Source organism: Pan paniscus, chromosome 12, assembly GCF_029289425.2.
Source record: "Pan paniscus chromosome 12, NHGRI_mPanPan1-v2.0_pri, whole genome shotgun sequence".
Taxonomy (NCBI): Eukaryota; Metazoa; Chordata; class Mammalia; order Primates; family Hominidae; genus Pan; species Pan paniscus.
Genome location: NC_073261.2, coordinates 119467510 through 119485374, shown reverse-complemented (window position 1 = coordinate 119485374; position 17865 = coordinate 119467510). Strand labels below are relative to the sequence as shown.

General features: G+C 48.2%; 1 protein-coding gene across 9 annotated transcripts in view; it reads left to right on the top strand.

The window, feature by feature from the left end:
* Nucleotides 1-17865, top strand: part of RNF144A (ring finger protein 144A) — a 324797-nt gene that overhangs the window by 109340 nt on the left and 197592 nt on the right. For 8 of the 9 annotated variants that reach the window (XM_055108292.2, XM_063594662.1, XM_063594663.1 and 5 more), the window contains one exon: nucleotides 1317-1406. In XM_055108292.2, the coding sequence (XP_054964267.1) occupies nucleotides 1317-1406 (90 nt within the window). Of the gene's footprint in view, nucleotides 1-1316; nucleotides 1407-11179; nucleotides 15953-17865 lie in introns of those variants that run through there. The other variant, XM_034952550.2, reaches the window with a different exon arrangement.

The window sequence follows — 17865 nt, the reverse complement described above, 5'->3', positions numbered from 1 at the left end:
GTCTCTTTGAGATGGACTATTACATGTGGTAACAGGTCTGGAATATAAAGGCTACCTTAAAAAATTAGATTGCTTCTTTTGGGATTGTTCCTTTGAAAGGCCTGTTGTCTCTTTATGAACTTTAAATTACTAAATTAATAGTAGAACGTGATGCAGCTGACCACATCTGGGTAAAATGTCACCATCTTCTATCCTGAGGCTTCATTTTTACTTCCTAGGCAAGTTTAATGAATCAGCATGGCAAGATGAATTTTCTTTAGTTCAAGTCCCCAAGGGGATTTGTGGAGTGGCATCTGAAGTCTTACCAAGTTTTTTAGGGCCTTCAAGGTCTTATTTATTTATTTTTGTATTTTACTGTATTCCAGTTTTTTTTTTTTTTTGGAAAACTGATCATTGAGTTATGATATAATATCTAATATCTGGCCTGCAATTTATTACTCTTTGTAACTTTCCATAAAGAAGGAAGAAAGTGAAAAGTCAGTTTTCCTACACCTTGTCACAGAGCCCCGTGCAGATCATTTGGGGGCTGCATTAGAAATGGACTGACAGCAGTTTGGTTTCCCCAGGCTGCTTGGACCAAGTGACAGGGACTAGGAGGGAAGCTGCTGTTTTTCTCCTTCCAGCACAGAAGTGTGTCTTGTCTGCTCTAGCCCCTGAGGAAGGCCCTCCCTGTCCAGCTCCACCCTAAAGCAGGTTCCGCCCCTTGCTAATGGAGAGGAACCAGGCCGCACTTTTCCTCCATCAGAGACATCATCCTCATGGCCATGCAGAGTTTCCTATGTTTTCTTTGTACATGAAGAAAAATGACCCTGTGGCCAGAGGAAGCGGATGTGAAGGAGAGGGAGTCTACTGTTGGAGCCCTTTACCAAAGACATTAACAGTGATTTAGGACAAGCACATAAATGCACGGCCTGAATCCAGCCAAGAGCACTCAGAGGAGAGAGGAGGGCTTGCCACGGAGCTTTTCTCTCCTGTTTCCCCCAAGCGTGCTTTCTGGCACATGCAGACATCCAGGAGTTATGAATATTTCAGACCGCCTCCTCCCCATCGTGGTCCTTACCGCCTCTCCTCCCCTGCTTCCCTCTCCTCATCTGCACCTGGCCGAGCCCATCTCCCCTTAAATCCCTGGGGAGAAGCAGCCTGGGCCTCCAGTGGCTGTGGCCAGGTGTTCCCGGATGCGTGCCCTTCCCTGTGTCACCTCCCTCATGTCTCCACTTATCATGAGCATAGGAGACGAAATGCATCAATGGCCGTGATACTCACCGAACTGAGCAGGAACCACTCGTTCACGCTGTCTCTGTCTCTGCCCATCACAGGATGATTTCCTTCTGATACACTACGATAAGGGACCCTGCCGGAACAAGCTGGGCCACTCCCGGGCATCGGTGATCTGGCATCGGACACAGGTAGGAGGTGATTTGCCTGGAAGGTTGATCTCAGAGAGAGACTCTGTGTGTGTGTGTGTGTGTGTGTGTGTGTGTATGAATATCTTTAGTGTTTCCAGACTTGCCTATAGGACGAAGATCTCCTGGATAGAAAGAGCTAGTAGATGTGCTTCCTGCTGGTTTTTGCTGGTATAGGCTTATCCTTATGGAAGCCCTGGCCCAAAGTTAATGCCAACGCGCATCACATTCATTGTCTGATGGATCTTCAGCATCAGACTTCAGATCACTTGCACGGGACTCATGGCCTTGGTCATGACCTGCTGACCGTGTTTAGGTAATCCTTGCCTAGCCCTTAACAAAGAGCTTTCTCTTGAGGCCCTGAGATAAGCAAGGTAGTAACAGGAATGGATAACAAGGAAGGAGTGGAAAAATTCCGAGGTCAGTGGTCCCCAACCTTTTTGGCACCAGGGACTCACTTCGTGGAAGGCAGTTTTTCCACAGACTGGGCAGGGGGATGGATTTGGGATGATTCAGCATATTGCATTTATTGTGCACTTTATTTATGTCATGATTACATTGTAATATATAGTGAAATAGTTGTACAACTCACTATCATGTAGAATCAGTGGGAGCCCTGAGCTTGTTTTCCTGCAACTAGATGGTCCCATCTGAGGGTGATGGGAGACTGTGATAGATCATCAGGCATTTAGATTCTCATATAAGGAGGCTGCAACCCAGATCCCTCGCATGCGCAGTTCGCAACAGGGTTCGTGCTCCTACGAGAGTCTAATGTCACTGCTGATCTGACAGGAGGTGGGGCTCAGGCGGTAACGTGAGCAATGGGGAGCAGCTGTAAATACAGATGAAGGTTTGCTCGTTTGCTCCCCCCACCCCACCACTCCTGCTGTGCACCCTGGTTCCTAACAGGCTACAGACCACTACCCATCCATGGCCCAGGGGTTGGGGACCCTGGCCCTAGGTGGTAATGCCTGTGCAGTCTTTGGAGTTGATAAAGGACCCTCGTGTTGGTTAATATTAACTTGTGCTTTCAACACATATTTATAGCCTACTCTGTGCTGGGTACTGCTGTAGGAGCTGGAGATACAGTGGTGCGTGAGACAGATGTGTCCTTCTACGGAACTACGTTCTGTTTAGGGACAGAGATGATAAAGCAGCAAGCACACAGAACCTAATAAATCAGCTAGAGGTGACGTGATGGGGAGATGGTCAGAGATGATGGCAGGGACAGACCCTTTTAGGGCTTGGCAGTCCACAGAGAAACCCTGGATCTTGTGCTGGGTCAGTGGGAAGCTGCTGAGGGATTAGTGGCAGGAGGCACATTGGCTGCTGCTCCCTGCCTGCTCCTCGAGAGGCGTGAAGGGCTCAAGTCTGTGACTCCTTCAGGAGAGCCTCTGAGGCACATGTGTCAGCCTCATCTAAAAGATGGAGAAACTCAGTCTCAAGGCAGTTGCCAGGACGAGGGAAAGGTCCACCTACAGCGGCCCTTCCTGGACAATCTTAAATGCCGACCACGTGGCAGAGCGTGTGGGCGTCCACAGCGGGGGATAAGACACGCCTCCCATCAGAGAGCAGATGCTGAGCATTCTTGGCCTCGCGGGCCGTAGGCCTCTGCTGCACCTGTCAACTCCACCTGGCAGCACAGAAGCTGCCGACAGTACGTCAGTGAGTTACCTTGGCCGTGTTTCAGTGAAACTGTTTACGCAGGCAGGTGGAAGTGACTGTGGTGATGGTTGCGTAACTCTGTGAACACACTGGAAACCATTGAATGTGTGTACTTGATCTGAATTGCGTGGCACAGGAATTATGTCCCAATAAAGCTGTATGGATAAACAGAACAGAACAGATGATGAAGGCAGATTTGGCCCCCGGGCCATGGCGTACTGCCCTCTGGTCTAGAGAGTTGGTTTGAGCTCCTCTGACTGTTCTCTTTGCACGTGGCCCGGCACGGCTCGAATCCACGCCCCTTGCAGCTCTGCTGGAATCCGCGCCCCTTGCAGCTCTGCTGGAATCCGCGCCCCTTGCAGCTCTGCTGGAATCCGCGCCCCTTGCAGCTCTGCTGGAATCCGCGCCCCTTGCAGCTCTGCTGGAATCCGCGCCCCTTGCAGCTCTGCTGGAATCCGCGCCCCTTGCAGCTCTGCTGGAATCCATGCCCCTTGCAGCTCTGCTCGCATCCACGCCCCTTGCAGCTCTGCTCGAATCCGCGCCCCTTGCAGCTCTGCTGGAATCCAGGCCCCTTGCAGCTCTGCTCGAATCCGCGCCCCTTGCAGCTCTGCTCTGGCTGCTGTGACAAAGCGCTGCAGACTGGGTGGCTCAGAACAGCAGAAACGTATTGGCTCAGTCCTGGAGCTCAGAATTCTGAAATCGAGGTGTCAGCAGGGCCCTACCTGCTCTGAAACCTGCAGGAGAGTCCCTCCGGCCTTGTCCAGCTTCTGTGGTTTGCCAGCCATCTGCGGCATTCCTGGACAGATCGATGCGTCGCTGCAATCCTCCGTCTTCCTCCGGCTGCCTCTTCCCTGTGCGTCTCCACCTCGTCTTCCATCATTGTCCAAATCCCCCCTTTCTATCAGGACATCAGTGGTATGGGATCGAGGCCCACGCTAATCACCTCATGGTAACTTGATTGCATCTGCAGAGACCCTGTTTCCAAAGAAGGTCACATTCTGAGATACTAGGGGGCTAGAACTTCAATATATTGTTTTGTGAGGACACGATTCAACCCATAACAACACCTACACCCCCCTCCCCACGCAGCATAGAAACTGCCAGGAGGCTGCATTCCTCTTCTGTACTTGGTTTTCCCTGGGCTGTAGGTAGGGGGTGACTGGGTGCTGACTCGGGGGGCCCGGCATTTGCACAGCCACCGTGTGAGTGGATGCTGTTGTGTGCACCTTGGCAGAAACTGAGTCACAGCTTGGTGAGAACTCGGAAACCATTGCCCAACTCTGGCAGTTTCCCTGTAGAGAAGGTGAGTTCCGGGTGAGAGCAGGTGCTTTCCACAGGGACTCTGGCTGGCTGTTGCTGGGTGCCAAGCCTCCCACATACTCAGGCTTACCATCCTCACATGTATTTTGCTCTGGAATCTGTGGTGTGAACAGGGCTCAGCCAAGCCAGCCCACGTGCGGCCCACGTGGCATCAGCCGGGGCAGCTCTGAAGCCGGGCAGGAGCCCCTGCAGGCCCGTGCCCCATGCTTCTGGTGCTTGATCTGGCTGCTGGCTTGGGCCTCAGCTGGGGCTGGCAGTCAGATATCCTCACGCCATCGTGCCCTGGAGCTGCGAAAGGCCCACTGCTGTGGGAACCTGGGAGAGCCTGAGCACGGGTCTTGGCAGCCGCATCTTCCCTGCTCCTCCAGGCTCACTCTGAACTTTGGCCTGCAGCGCCCGTGCTTTCCCTGCCTCTCTCCTTTGCCCTGGCTGTTGCTGCCAGCTTGGTCTTCATCACTCTCTTCCTCTACTTCTCCTGTTCCTGCCCAGCTCTGCACATCCACATTCTAACCCTCTCTGTGGCCCAATCCAGGTGTGACCTCCTCCGTGAAGTCTCTTGTGTGTGACTGTCATCCAAGAAGAGCCCTCCCTGCCATGTGGCCCCACCCCACTCTGGTCATAGCCCAATGCTCATCTGCGTCTTATCTCTTAGGATACAGGAAAGTGCTCTTGGGAGCAGGGACCTGTTTTGCTCATCTTTGTAACCTCTTTGGCACTGGTCCTGTGCCTGGGGCACAGTTATCTTTGGAAGTAGTGCACGGGCAAAATCGCGAATGACCCGTTTGGCCGTGGGTGTTGACTCGCAGCCCTCTCCACAGGGCCGATGGTTCTCGTGCCTTCAGCGGCTTTCTACACGTGGGGAACTTCACAGGGGCCGGGCAGGGAGCAAAGGGTTGCTGTGTCCCCGTCCCAGGAGCCAGGAGAGCTGCTTTATTTTCTGGTTCTGCTCCTGGTGAGGAGAAGGTGGAAGTGGATGACTTGGAGCTTGTTGGTCCCCATTCAAAGACAGGAAGAACTGTTTTTGTTTCTCCTAGGGAGGGACAGGAGTAACACCACCTCTCTAATGACACCTAATAGTTCTTCCTTTCTTTGAAGGCAGAAGTTGCAGTGATCCAAGATCGTGCCACTGCACTCCAGCCTGGGCGACAGAGCAAGACTCTGTCTCAAAAAAAAAAAAAAAAAAAAAGTTATAGTTCACAAAAGTGCGGTGGGACTTGGAGCGATAGTGTTTGGGGAAACAGAGCAGCCAGGAGTGTCAAGCTGCAGCATGCGACAGCGTGCAGCCGTTTGAGTGGACGCCCACCCTCCTTAGGAGCCCCACCTTTGCTCGGACTCATCTCTGTCTGCCTTTTGGAAACGAGTCCGTGTAAAGAGCTCGCTTCTGCCACCTCCTGCCTAATTTTCAGGCTTCCAGCATCTCCCCTGCCCTGTCCTTCCTCCGGGCTGCTACGGCACTGAGTGTGCTCCCAAGTGCAGTGCTGTGAAGGACACCCGGTAGCACCAGGTGCCTTTGTGGCACGTGCACCTGCCAGGCTGTGGGAAACTCATAAGATCGCAAGGCAGGGTGAGACATTAGAAGCCAAGAATTATTTCTTGATAATTCAGCAACCTGGAATATTCAAGAAAAATAGTATGAAATGAGTGGCACCTAAATCAGACCATAAAAGTCCTAAATACTGGATGTTGCAGAAAGTGCTTTCAAGGAGGAGAGGACAGTGTGAGCGGAGGCACAGAATGGGACACTGCGGGGCCGGCTGGGGAGCCTTCGGGAGTGCAGCTGTTGGGAAGTTAGGGGCAGAGTCGTGATTGGACTTGGAGAGGGTGTGGTGTCATGCTGTAGACTTAAGTCTGTATGGCACTAGGGAGCCAGAGAAGGTTTTAGAGCAGCAGAATAAAATGCTCAGACACGGCATAACCTGAAAACTTCTGCTGAGCCTCTTGGTCCTCCACATTTGGCCTCCCTTGTCATCTTCATCTCTGCAAAGCAGAATCTGCCAGCCTTGTGGCCTCAGAGGAGCCCGCTCAGGATGGCCTGCTGTTCTGCCTTCCCCACTCCTGTGTCTCTCTCTTGCCCTGTTTTGTTCCTTCTCCCTGTCAAGCTATATCCCTCCCATCCATTTTTAAGGCTTTGCTCCAGCTCCTGCTTCTCCCGTTACGTGTCTCTAAACAGCCCAGGCCACAGCACGTGCTGAGCAGCGTCTTTGGAATCTTACTTGACTGTAGCCCACAGGGAGACATGTACCAGCGTAGTACCTTGTAACCCATAAAACATCCCTGTGCACACCCACATCGACATAACTTACCCACTCTGTGCTCTTGCATTTTCTGTTCTTCTCTGTTTACTAAAGTCCTCATCTTGACCCACCAAATTGCTTTCCCATCCTACAAATGGGTCAGCTGGGCCACCCTCTGTCACTGACCCTGCTGTGGGTTAGAACTTCTTGCCCGAGTCAGGTTTCATTGGCTCCCTGGGGACACATTTCTCTGTCACTAGGGGCTTGCTCCACTCAAACCTCAGGAGCACTCAGAACATGCCCTGAATTCAGTGTCCTTTGATTCCCAACTTTCAGGGTCACTTTGAAAGGTTCCTTCTCCCCAGTTCTTCCTCCTTTAGATGTGAAGCTCAGTAAGATTATTCTAAGAGATTTGGGGGAATTCCAACGTGTCTCTTTGAGATTGCAGGCTGCTTTCATTATTTTTTAAGGGAGCAGAGGTTTTATATGCCACTTGCATCTTACCTGGCACTCTTGTCAAACGGAAAACAGTGCTGTAAAGGAAGAATTGTCTTTGTTGCATAAAGTTATTGTACAGTTTGTTTCATCCCAAGTGATACATTTTTTATTCAGTATAGCAGAGTCTCCTGTTGAAGTAAATGAGCATGAAAACCAGCAGAGTGGCCGCGAATGCAAGACCGCAGGGTGGGCAGATGTCTCACGTGGGACTGACTGTGCGGTTGCTGGAGTGAGTGTGGGTGCTGTGAGCCGCACCTGTGCCCTGTCCATCTGCCCTCCTGTGCATTCGCTGTGCACACGATTGCATGAAGTGCTTGCCGGCCTTTTTCCAGCGCTATCCCAGAAATCAGCCATCCTGTGGAGGAGCATTTCATTTTCACTAGAGTAACCTTACTTCCTTAGGACATCAGCATCTGACAAGGGAGAATCTTACCCAAAACCAGCTCTTCCTTCTCTTCTGAGAAGTGAAAGGAAACTTTCTTTACCCCAGTCCATCTTTGATAAAGAGCTCATTTTTAGCCAAAGGATGGTATTTACAAAAGCCAGCTGATTACTGATCTTCTGTATTCACATGCATCCGTGGAGGGGTGCACAGTGATAGTTTCAGAGACTGAGCCGAAGGACCAGGTGCTCCTTCCAGAAATGCTTATGTCCTGGAAGCCACATGTGGTGACTGTTCTAAGGGTATTTCTCACTGAGATCAGTGAAATAGGCACGATCTATCTCTTGTACTTACACCAGGATGCTAAGCTCTGTCTGTTTTAAACAAATATTGGACCTCTGGAATAGCTTTTTGGGTATAGATTTTGCATCTGTGAAATGAGAAAATTAGACTGGATTATAATCCAGGGATCAAATATGATACTATGATTCTGAACTTGTCTGTGCCACCTTCAGTTACCTAGTTTCAGTGAATTAATAGTGTTCCATTCACCTTACCAGATCTCAGATTTTGGCTTAGTTTTCCAAGCCCTTGAATGTGGTTTGTATAAGAATTCTGTGGAGGCAGCCATTCAGAACCTTGTCAGTTTCTTTTCAACTGGCTCGTCCCATGAACCTGGGTCGGACATTTATTATGAGAGGTGCCGGGCTGTGCATGGGAACTTAGAATGGTTTGCAGAAAGAGTGTTCTGGCTTTAAGTAGCATACATCTAAGAAACTTCATGGGAAGGGGTAACTGTTCCTTTAAATCTTAGGGTTTGCCAGTACGAACGAAGCTGTGCTGTACAGATTCTCTCTGGAGCCTGAAACTGTTTACCCATCCCTCTGCCTTCTGTGATCAAGTATCTGACACACATCCACAGCACACACACACAGTGGTTCTTTTTGCTTTGTGATATTTGCTTCCTGTCTCATTTTTTACTGCTGGCTGCGTAATTGGCAATACCTGCATCTGCCTGTCACCAATTGGCAATACGTTGGGTAACCCAACTTCTCAAACAGCAGGCAAATTAAGAGATGAGGCAGACTGAGTGAAAAGCAAAGATGGTGTGTGATTGGCTAAGAATGTGATCATTTGGTCCAGGATTTTGGCATTATTTTGACTGCAAAGAATGTGTGGCTCTTTCAAGACTGACAGTTGTGTGCCAGGTAGTCGAGGTTGCTCAAAATTTCCCTTCAAATAGGGTGGAGCTTACTGCATGTTTTATGCATTCTGCATATCAGCGTGCACATGATTTCAGTAAAGCACAACCTGAATTCACACTGGGTAGTTCCGCCGTTGATACGTTGTTCAGACAAATGAACGTAGCCAGCTGGGCAGCAGGCATGGATTCCCAGCATTAGCACAATCTAATGTATAAATGCAATGTGGCATAATTTATTAAATGCAATCTAATTTATACACGTATGCACGTACGTGTGCATGTGTTGGTGTTGATTTTCAGGAGAAATCTCAGTCGAGGTATACTTTGTTCCACACATCTGGGATGCTTTAGTAGAGTCTCATATTTTAGGGCTGATAATGGCCCATAAAGATCTTTTACTTCATTTGTTTATTTTATAGATGAGAAAACAGACCCAGGGAGAAGTGAAGGCTGAGTTGGAATGAGAACCATGTGCTGGTGCTTGCATTTACGGGCCACACCGAACACTAGGTGGCGGTCTAGCCCTGTCCTCGCTCTCATTTCTGCAGGCTGCCTGCCTGGGTTGGGACTCTGCGAATGGCGAGGCCGGCTGGAAAGCAGGCTCTGTGCCTCTTTGACCAGCCATGCCGCCTGACTCATATGATGGCATGTCTGCATTTGAGGCTTATTTCTTTTGGCCTTTACTCATAACTAGGGATAAACATGTTTTCAAGCAAAAATCAAAATACGTAACAGTCAGTATTGGGCTTTAGACTCCAGGAAGGACAGGGGGCCAGGTCGTTCTCTGATGCACCATGCCTGTGTCTTTTCTGTTTTCTCGTCGGAAATGCACTATTCCAGTCTTTCTTCTGTAGTAACAACCTGCTTGTCTCCATTATCTCAGCCACCTGCCATTGGAAACCCTCCTTTCCCCTAGCAAATGGTGTCTGTCACTCACATGGCAGGGGTGTGTGGGGCTGCACCCCTGGAACCTGATGGCAGTTTCTGTAGAATGTCTTGTTATCAGTTGATTAGATCTTGGTCTTTTTCTGCCAGACAGGGTGTTCCTCGAGGGCCAAGATGTATGCACCTCTGTATTTGCAGCGTCAAGTCCAGTGTCTGGGTCAGGGTGGCTGCTGAGAGGAAACTTGTTAGTTAATAGGATATATAGATGTATGGATGTTTGGGTGTTTAGATGGAAAAGGGTGGAGAGAGAGAAGGAAGGGAAAGGAAGAGGTGGAGAGAGAGAAGGAAGGGAAAGGAAGAGGTGGAAAAGAAGAATGAGGGAAAAATGAAGGGAAGAATGTATAGTCAGTGGATGGATATATAGTGGGCAGATGAGTGGGTGGGTGGGCAGATGGTGGGTATATGAATGGAAGGGTATAGACTGGTAAATTGATGGGCAGATGGATGATGGTTAGATGGATAGATGGGTGGATGGATGGGTGGATGGGTGGATAGGTGGATGAATAAAGAGATGGGTGGGTGAGTGAGTGGATGGGTGAATGGGTGGATGGATGCATGGATGATGGATGGATGGATAGATGGATGAGAGTGGATGGATAGATGGATGATGGTTAGATGGATAGATGGGTGGATGATGGCTAGGTATTGATGGGTGGGTGGATGGTTGGATGGATGGGTAAATGGATGGGTGGATGAGTAGATAGATGAATGGGTAGGTGGATGGATGGATAGAGAGATGTATGTTGGTTAATGGATGAATGGGTAGATGATGGTTAGATGGGTAGATGGATGGATGGATAGATGGATGGGTAGGTGGATGGATGGATAGAGAGATGTATGTTGGTTAATGGATGAATGGGTAGATGATGGTTAGATGGGTAGATGGATGGATGGATAGATGGATGGGTAGGTGGATAGATGGATAGAGAGATGTATGATGGTTAATGGATGAATGGGTAGATGATGACTAGATGGGTAGATGGATGGATGGATAGATGGATGGTTGGGTGGATGGATGGATGGAGAGATGGATGATGGTTAATGGATGAATGGGTAGATGATGACTAGATGGGTAGATGGATGGATGGATAGATGGATGGGTAGGTGGATGGATGGATAGAGAGATGGATGATGGTTAATGGATGAATGGGTAGATGATGGTTAGATGGGTAGATGGATGGATGGATAGATGGATGGGTAGGTGGATGGATGGATAGAGAGATGGATGATGGTTAATGGATGAATGGGTAGATGATGGTTAGATGGGTAGATGGATGGATGGATAGATGGATGGGTAGGTGGATGGATGGATAGAGAGATATATGATGGTTAATGGATGAATGAGTAGATGATGACTAGATGGGTAGATGGATGGATGGATAGATGGATGGTTGGATGGATGGATAGATGGATGGTTGGGTGGATGGATAGATGGATGGATGGGTAGCTGGTTGTGTGGTTTACACTTTAGCTCTGGAACCTACAGACCAGCCCTCCTTACCTCTACCCCTTTGTTTCTTTCTTCCAGGTTGTGGGCATTTTTGCAGGATTTGGGCTGCTGCTCTTGGTGGCCTCACCTTTCCTACTCCTGGCCACTCCCTTTGTACTTTGCTGCAAGTGCAAGTGCAGTAAAGGTGATGACGACCCGTTACCCACCTAGAGGAAGCGCGATGCTGGAACACATCCCTGCCTCCGGGAAGTGTGGCTCTCCCCCAACCCTCCCCACCGTCCCCCCTTCACTAAACATCTTTCTTGCCTTATGTGCCCCATTGAGCTTCACAGTGTCAGGCTGGACGCCGTGATTTCAGGGACCTATGTCACAACGTTCGCTGAGGCCCCAGGTGTGGTGGGGAGGGGAGGCAGGTGTGGGTAGCGCACATCCCCACAGATCAATCTCTGCAGATGACAGGGAGGTGCTGTGAGAAGTGCACCAGGCAGCTTTCTCTCTGTGGTAGACTAGGCATGTCTGGGGATGGCCTAAGAGACTTTCTGCTCCTCGGCTTCTAGATGGCACCATGTTGTCAGAGAAGTCTTTTAAGGACTGCCACTCTCTTCAGACAGAATCTGATTATTCCAGCTTGAGAGAAGCACTCTGTTTATGACAACTGTTTTTATTACTAATGGCATTTAGTAAAATCCTTTTTAGAAGGTATTTTTTTTCCAACTGAGTAGTGAAAATCAACAAGGTGCATATAAACCATCCTATGCCTTTCTTGAAATGTGCATTTTAAGAAGTGATAGTTAAACGACTTTTCAGGAGATTTAGAAAGCCTTATGCACTCTTTGTGTTTTTCTTGAAACTTGCTGTAATAACTTTTTGAACGCTGTAAGCTGTGTACTGTTATAAATGTGCTTCCTATATTGTTGCATTTCCTTGATAATATTGACGTGTTTAAAGGAACATCTCATTTCCATTGGATTTGCCTTTTGTTGTTTTCTCTCTTTGGTGATTCAGCTCAGCTCATGGGCCTCATCCCTTCTCTCCCAGGTAGCAGAAAATGCTTTTTATTGTATTCAATCCCACTGCTTTGCTCAGCAATGGTTCTCCTCCGAATTGCTGCCATCTGGCCTCTGGCCTCAGTCTTCAGATAGACAGTAAGAAGAAAGCAGCCTCATTGATCCGCAGACGTAGGGGCCTCTTGGCAGAGGCTGGGGGACTCTGGGGGCTAGGGAACAGCCTGCCAGATTTTCACATTTTTAAAATGTTCTAGTCATTTTGAGAAATCATATATCTTACACAGTTCCAAGTCCTGTTGCTAACCATTTTGCTCTTGTTGGGGAAAAGAACCTCCCATTTCACTTCGTTTTAACGTGGGGATTTTACCACTTGATCTTTTACAGGGCTGTCTGTGACCATTTCCATGGCAGCAGGATGCAGGGATTAATAAGGACACACACACATTACTCCACCAATTGACTTTGAAAAGTGGAGAAAGTGTATTCTTTAAAGAGAATTTACTTCTAAAAGCCACAGGTGCTTTTACAAAGCAAACTGCATTGAATTTAAAACTTCTAAAAATAACAGGCAAATATTGTAGATATATTACAGTGGGATTTTAAAAATCTTGTTAAACATTCTATAAAGAAGTAAAACAAAATCCTTTTATCTCAGTTATTTGCCCATCACAAGCACATTTTTAAAATGTTGCTTTGTGTGTGTTTGACTTCTGCATTTGAGTATCAGTCTCAGGTCCTAGTTTACTTTCCCTGGTTGGAAATTTATTTCTTATTTCCTAACATTGAATTCGTTAGAAGAAACAGCGTCACCTCACTCTTCACCTGTCATGTTGATTTTCCTTATGAACCCGAAGCCATTTAGAAAATCCCTGTGTGTCAAAATTACATTCAAAAAGCTCTCCTTGTAATTGCAAGTTTAGTAACTCAGTAAGAACATGCCTGCGACTCCCTTTCTGGATGGAACCTGGGCTGTGGCTCTCTGTCGTTTGTGGTGCTGTGATGGTGTCTACTGTTAGAATAGCTTTTCTGGAGGTGAGTGGCAACTCCACGCGGAGTCATTGGCTGGGCTTGAGCCCTCAGCCTGTGATATGTGGATGCAGCTGTCCAGCCACTGCCCTTTAACATGCCCAGCACACATGGGAGGCCTGTGGCCCTGTGTCCAGTGGCCCCCAGGACACGCCTCCACCACATGCTCATCCTTCCTGCCTGAAATTGCTGCTGCCCATCGCATGAGCCCACACAGTAGCACCCCCGTCCTTAGGATGAGAGTCAGAGCCTTTGGAAAGGCTGCATCCCCAGGGCTAGAGCTCAGATGACCTTATTTCTAGAGGGACAGGCTGTTCTGTTGGAAGAGTCTCTGGCCCAGTCATGCACATCTGTAGCCCCAGCCATCCTTGTGCCTTCACCTCTGATGTGTTTCACAAGCACGTAGTTCAACCCAGATAGGGACCACAGAGATTCTGGGGCCAGCCAGGGGCAGTCAAATTAGCACCTACTGGCTCTGACTTTTTGTATGAAGCATGCCTCAGTTTCCTCATTTTGATCTAGATATAAAATTAAAATTGTCCATTTCCTATATAAATACCAGCAAGATCACTCTGAGATACATAAACTCGCATTTCCTTCTGTTTTAGTAAGGAGTGCCAGACTTATCTTTGATGGGAATACAGTATGAACCCTGCTTGATGTAAAACGGAAATAGCACACAGGCAGATGGCCCTAGGTTTGGACTTTGATCTTGCCATCATTCCCCAGTAAAACCTGGGGAGTTCTGCATTGAGTGGACGGACTTATTCCTGTGAAGCGGCATAATTTGTCTCCATTGAAAAATGGCATTCACTCTTACAGATGGTGTTCACTGCAAGCCCCAGAAGCACATGGCATGTGTTCACTAAGAGGCCTTTAATCCTGGGGAGTAAGGGGCGAAGGCCCTTAGACAACCATGGCTGCTGCACTGCCGCCCAGGGTGAGTGGCCAGTGAGGACTGGCCTTAGCCCAGTGGACCTGTGGCTTCTCTGAGGCCCTTGAGTAACTGACCACATTTGGAGGTTTTGCTGGAAATGCCTGACCTCTCAGTCTGGCTCTGCTGTGTAGTCCATAGCCTAGCCAGATGAGCTTGCAGCCTCACAGGAGGTCAGCACCTTGCAAAGATGCAGTCACCATAGATGTCCACGTAGCAGAGACTGACTTAGGATCTGAAATAAAGCATCAGATTGCAGGAATAACTGTCCAAATTAGTTCTTCCTCCTCAACTCACAGGAGTAGCTGTGGACAGAGGAACCAACATCTGCCACCTCTGGCATTTTCTTTCTTTTTTTTTCTTTTTGAGATGGAGTTTCGCTTTTGTCCCCCAAGCTGGAGTACAATGACAGGATCTCGGCTCACTGCAAGCTCTGCCTCCCGGGTTCAAAAGCGATTCTCCTGCCTCAGCCTCCCAAGTAGCTGGGATTACAGGCACCCACCACCTCACCCAGCTAATTTTTGTATTTTCAGTAGAGACGGGGTTTCACCATGTTGGCCAGGCTAGTCTCAAAACTCCTGACCTCAGGTGATCTGCCCACCTCGGCTTCCCAAAGTGCTGGAATTACAGGCCTGAGCCACCCCACCCGGCCTATTTTCTTAAAGGGGAACAAATGATCTTGACAACATATTATTCCATAAAACCAGTTTAGGGCACAGGCCAGTTCCTGATTAGAACACAGGACCTGTGGGAGGGACTATCAGAGATGCAAAAATTACTTCAAGATGAGTTTATTGTTTTCATTTGTATTGCAAAAGTTAGAAGTCATTTTACAAATTAAAAAAACATTTTTTTCTTGGTAGTCTTTAAAAATTAGGGGATTGAAAGGATCCAGGATGGGCTTTGTGTGTGTGTCTCAGATTCTCATTTATTAGTGAGCACACCTGTGTATATATAAAAATCACAAGGAGATCATCAAGGGAAAACATTTTGCATGTGTAAAGCTTCATGAAGTTCTCTTTAAAAAATACCAAAGCTTGTTTATTTCTGATAATTAACCTAAGCCCTTATGAAAATAAACAAAATGGGCCGGGCGCGGTGGCTCACGCCTGTAATCCCAGCACTTTGGGAGGCCGAGGCGGGCGGATCACGAGGTCAGGAGATCGAGACCATCCTGGCTAACACAGTGAAACCCCGTCTCTACTAAAAATACAAAAAATTAGCCGGGCGTGGTAGCGGGCGCCTGTAGTCCCAGCTACTCGGGAGGCTGAGGCAGGAGAATGGCGTGAACCCGGGAGGCGGAGCTTGCAGTGAGCCGAGATCGCGCCACTGCACTCCAGCCTGGGCGACAGAGCGAGACTCTGTCTCAAAAAAAAGAAAATAAACAAAATGAAGGGATTATGACAGGTATTACCAAAAACACCAAAAGGAACAAAGGGGCCTGCATTAAAACCTAATTGCTAATGCTTCACAACTAGGAGAGCATGCCGTCTTGATGTTTAAAAAACCCAGGGTCTCCACCCTTCCTTTGATTTGTGCAATTCTGTCTTCCACAGTTCCGGAGCCTTCAGTGAGGGGTAGCTACATGCCCCATGCCTGCCCTTTCTTTCCTTCTTTGCTCACTTTACTATGGGTGTATTTTAATCTTGTATAAAAATATGCATGAATGAGTCATGCACATGTATACGTTATGTATTTGACAAGTGGTGGTAAAACAAAATCAAAACGGATTTGATTTGTGTTTTTGAAATGTCAGTACATTTTGTGCCACTAACACTGTGATGTATAAAAGAGCTGTTTGAATGCCTTTTAATGTTGTGTTTTGTACTCTGGAATCATATGGAAAAAGTTTGATTTGTAATTTCAATACATATTTTAAATGTATTGTGTCTTACGTAATTTGTCCCCCCCTTTAGCAGGGATTCCTTTTTAAAGCTATTTTGGCTGGAATACAGGTGACTTTTGTAAACCCCGCGTGGCTCCGTCTTTTGTAGATGCTTATCTGACTACTGGCCTGAAGATGGAAAATATTCTATCTTCAGTCTTCAATATTTAATCTATTGAAGATTGAAAATATTCAATGTGGGAACTGGGGGTGGAGGGAGAAAGGGTGAGGCAGGGGAGGGATCTTATATCACTGGGAAAACAGCTCTTGTATCCTGAGATTTTCTGTTTTAGGAATGTTCTCAACTCCTAGATGCCAAAATTACTTGGTTTGTTGGGTGTATCAACCCGTCCAGCCATTCCTGGCTCCCTCTTGTGGTGCCAAACCGGTACTGCAGCATCAGGAAGCATCTCATCCCCACTCAGGGCACTCTGCTTCCATCCGCAAAGACAAGTTCCTTACAGACCTGTCACATTTTATGAGTTGCAGCATGAAAATCAGGAGGCATCCTTTTTCTGCTGGGGGTGGGGAGAAAGTGGAATAAATATGGATCCTTCTCATTTCGTAGGAGAGAGAATAATGAGCTGAAGATGTGGTGGTTCACCTTGATTTTCATTCACCTCACTCCAGCTTGGAGGAGAATCTATACCTCATGCGTTCATATGATGCTGAAGTCTGGAATAGGCAACTGGTTCCTTGTCCTGTGTTTAAGTTTTAAATCCATTCTTTATATCTACAGGTGCACATTAAGGGAGTGAATTTGTTAACTGGTGATTCATAGTGGGCACTGAAGACTCAGTATCTGCCCTCAAGGAGCTCTTAGTCTCAAGGGGTTGACAGATAAGTCAGTCAGTTATCATAAGAAGGTGTAATAAGTTCAATGGTAGACGCACGCTCAGCAGGCTTTGCGGGCACAGCACAGCCCTTCGGCCAGGCCGGAAGGTCAGGGAAAGCTGTCCAGAGGACGCCATGTATGAGCTCGCTCTTGTAGACAAGTAGGAACTAGCCAAGCAAAACTGAGAAGTGTGTTCAAAGGAAGGGCCCAGTTCAACAAGCGCACGGAGTTTGGTCCAACTGGCGTGTCGGGGTTGGAGAGTTTCTCAAATGTCTGACCTTGTGGGGGCACAGTGTGCGGAACTCAGGAACTGGACCTTCATGATAAAGACTGTGTGGGAGGAGTGAGTTAGGGTCCTAGGGCTGCTGTCACAAAGGACCACACACCGGGGGTTACAACAACAGAGCTTTACTGTCTTCCAGGTCTGGAGGTTGGAAACTGAAGGTTCAGGTATCTGCAGGGCTGGAATCTTCTGAGAGCGGTAAGGAGGATGCCCGTGCTGCTCTGCAACTTCCTGGTACTGCTGGCAGTCCTGGGTGTTCCTTGGCTGGTAGATGCACCCCCAGTCTCTGCCTGCAGGTTCCCACGGCGTTCTCCCTGTGTGCACGCCTGTGGACACAGCTCCTTCATCTAAGGGCAAAGTCATATTGGATTAGAGCCTACCCCGATGACCTCATCTTCACTCGATCATCTGCAAAGACCCTATTTACAAATAAGGTCAAGTTCACAGGTTCTGGGGGTTAGGCTTCAACACTTTTTGTGGGAAACACAACTCACCTCCATAGGAGGGAGCACGGACTCTGAGTGGGCTGTCTGGCCCCAGGGAGGTCAACCAGAGAAGGTGGACGGGTACAGCAGGTGGCGGGGCTCCGTTGCCGGTGGTGCTGCCTCGGGTGCAGTCCAGAAGCAGTTCTTCCCTATGCTGGGTTGCACATCAATTCTTCAAGCGGGCCTGGAATGTAGGAATTGCCCCCCAGAAAACACTGCCAAAAAACAGTGATGGTTAAGCAAAATAAATCCATATTTCTGTGTCTACCTAGGTACATATATTTGTTTCTAAAAATTGAAAAAGAAATT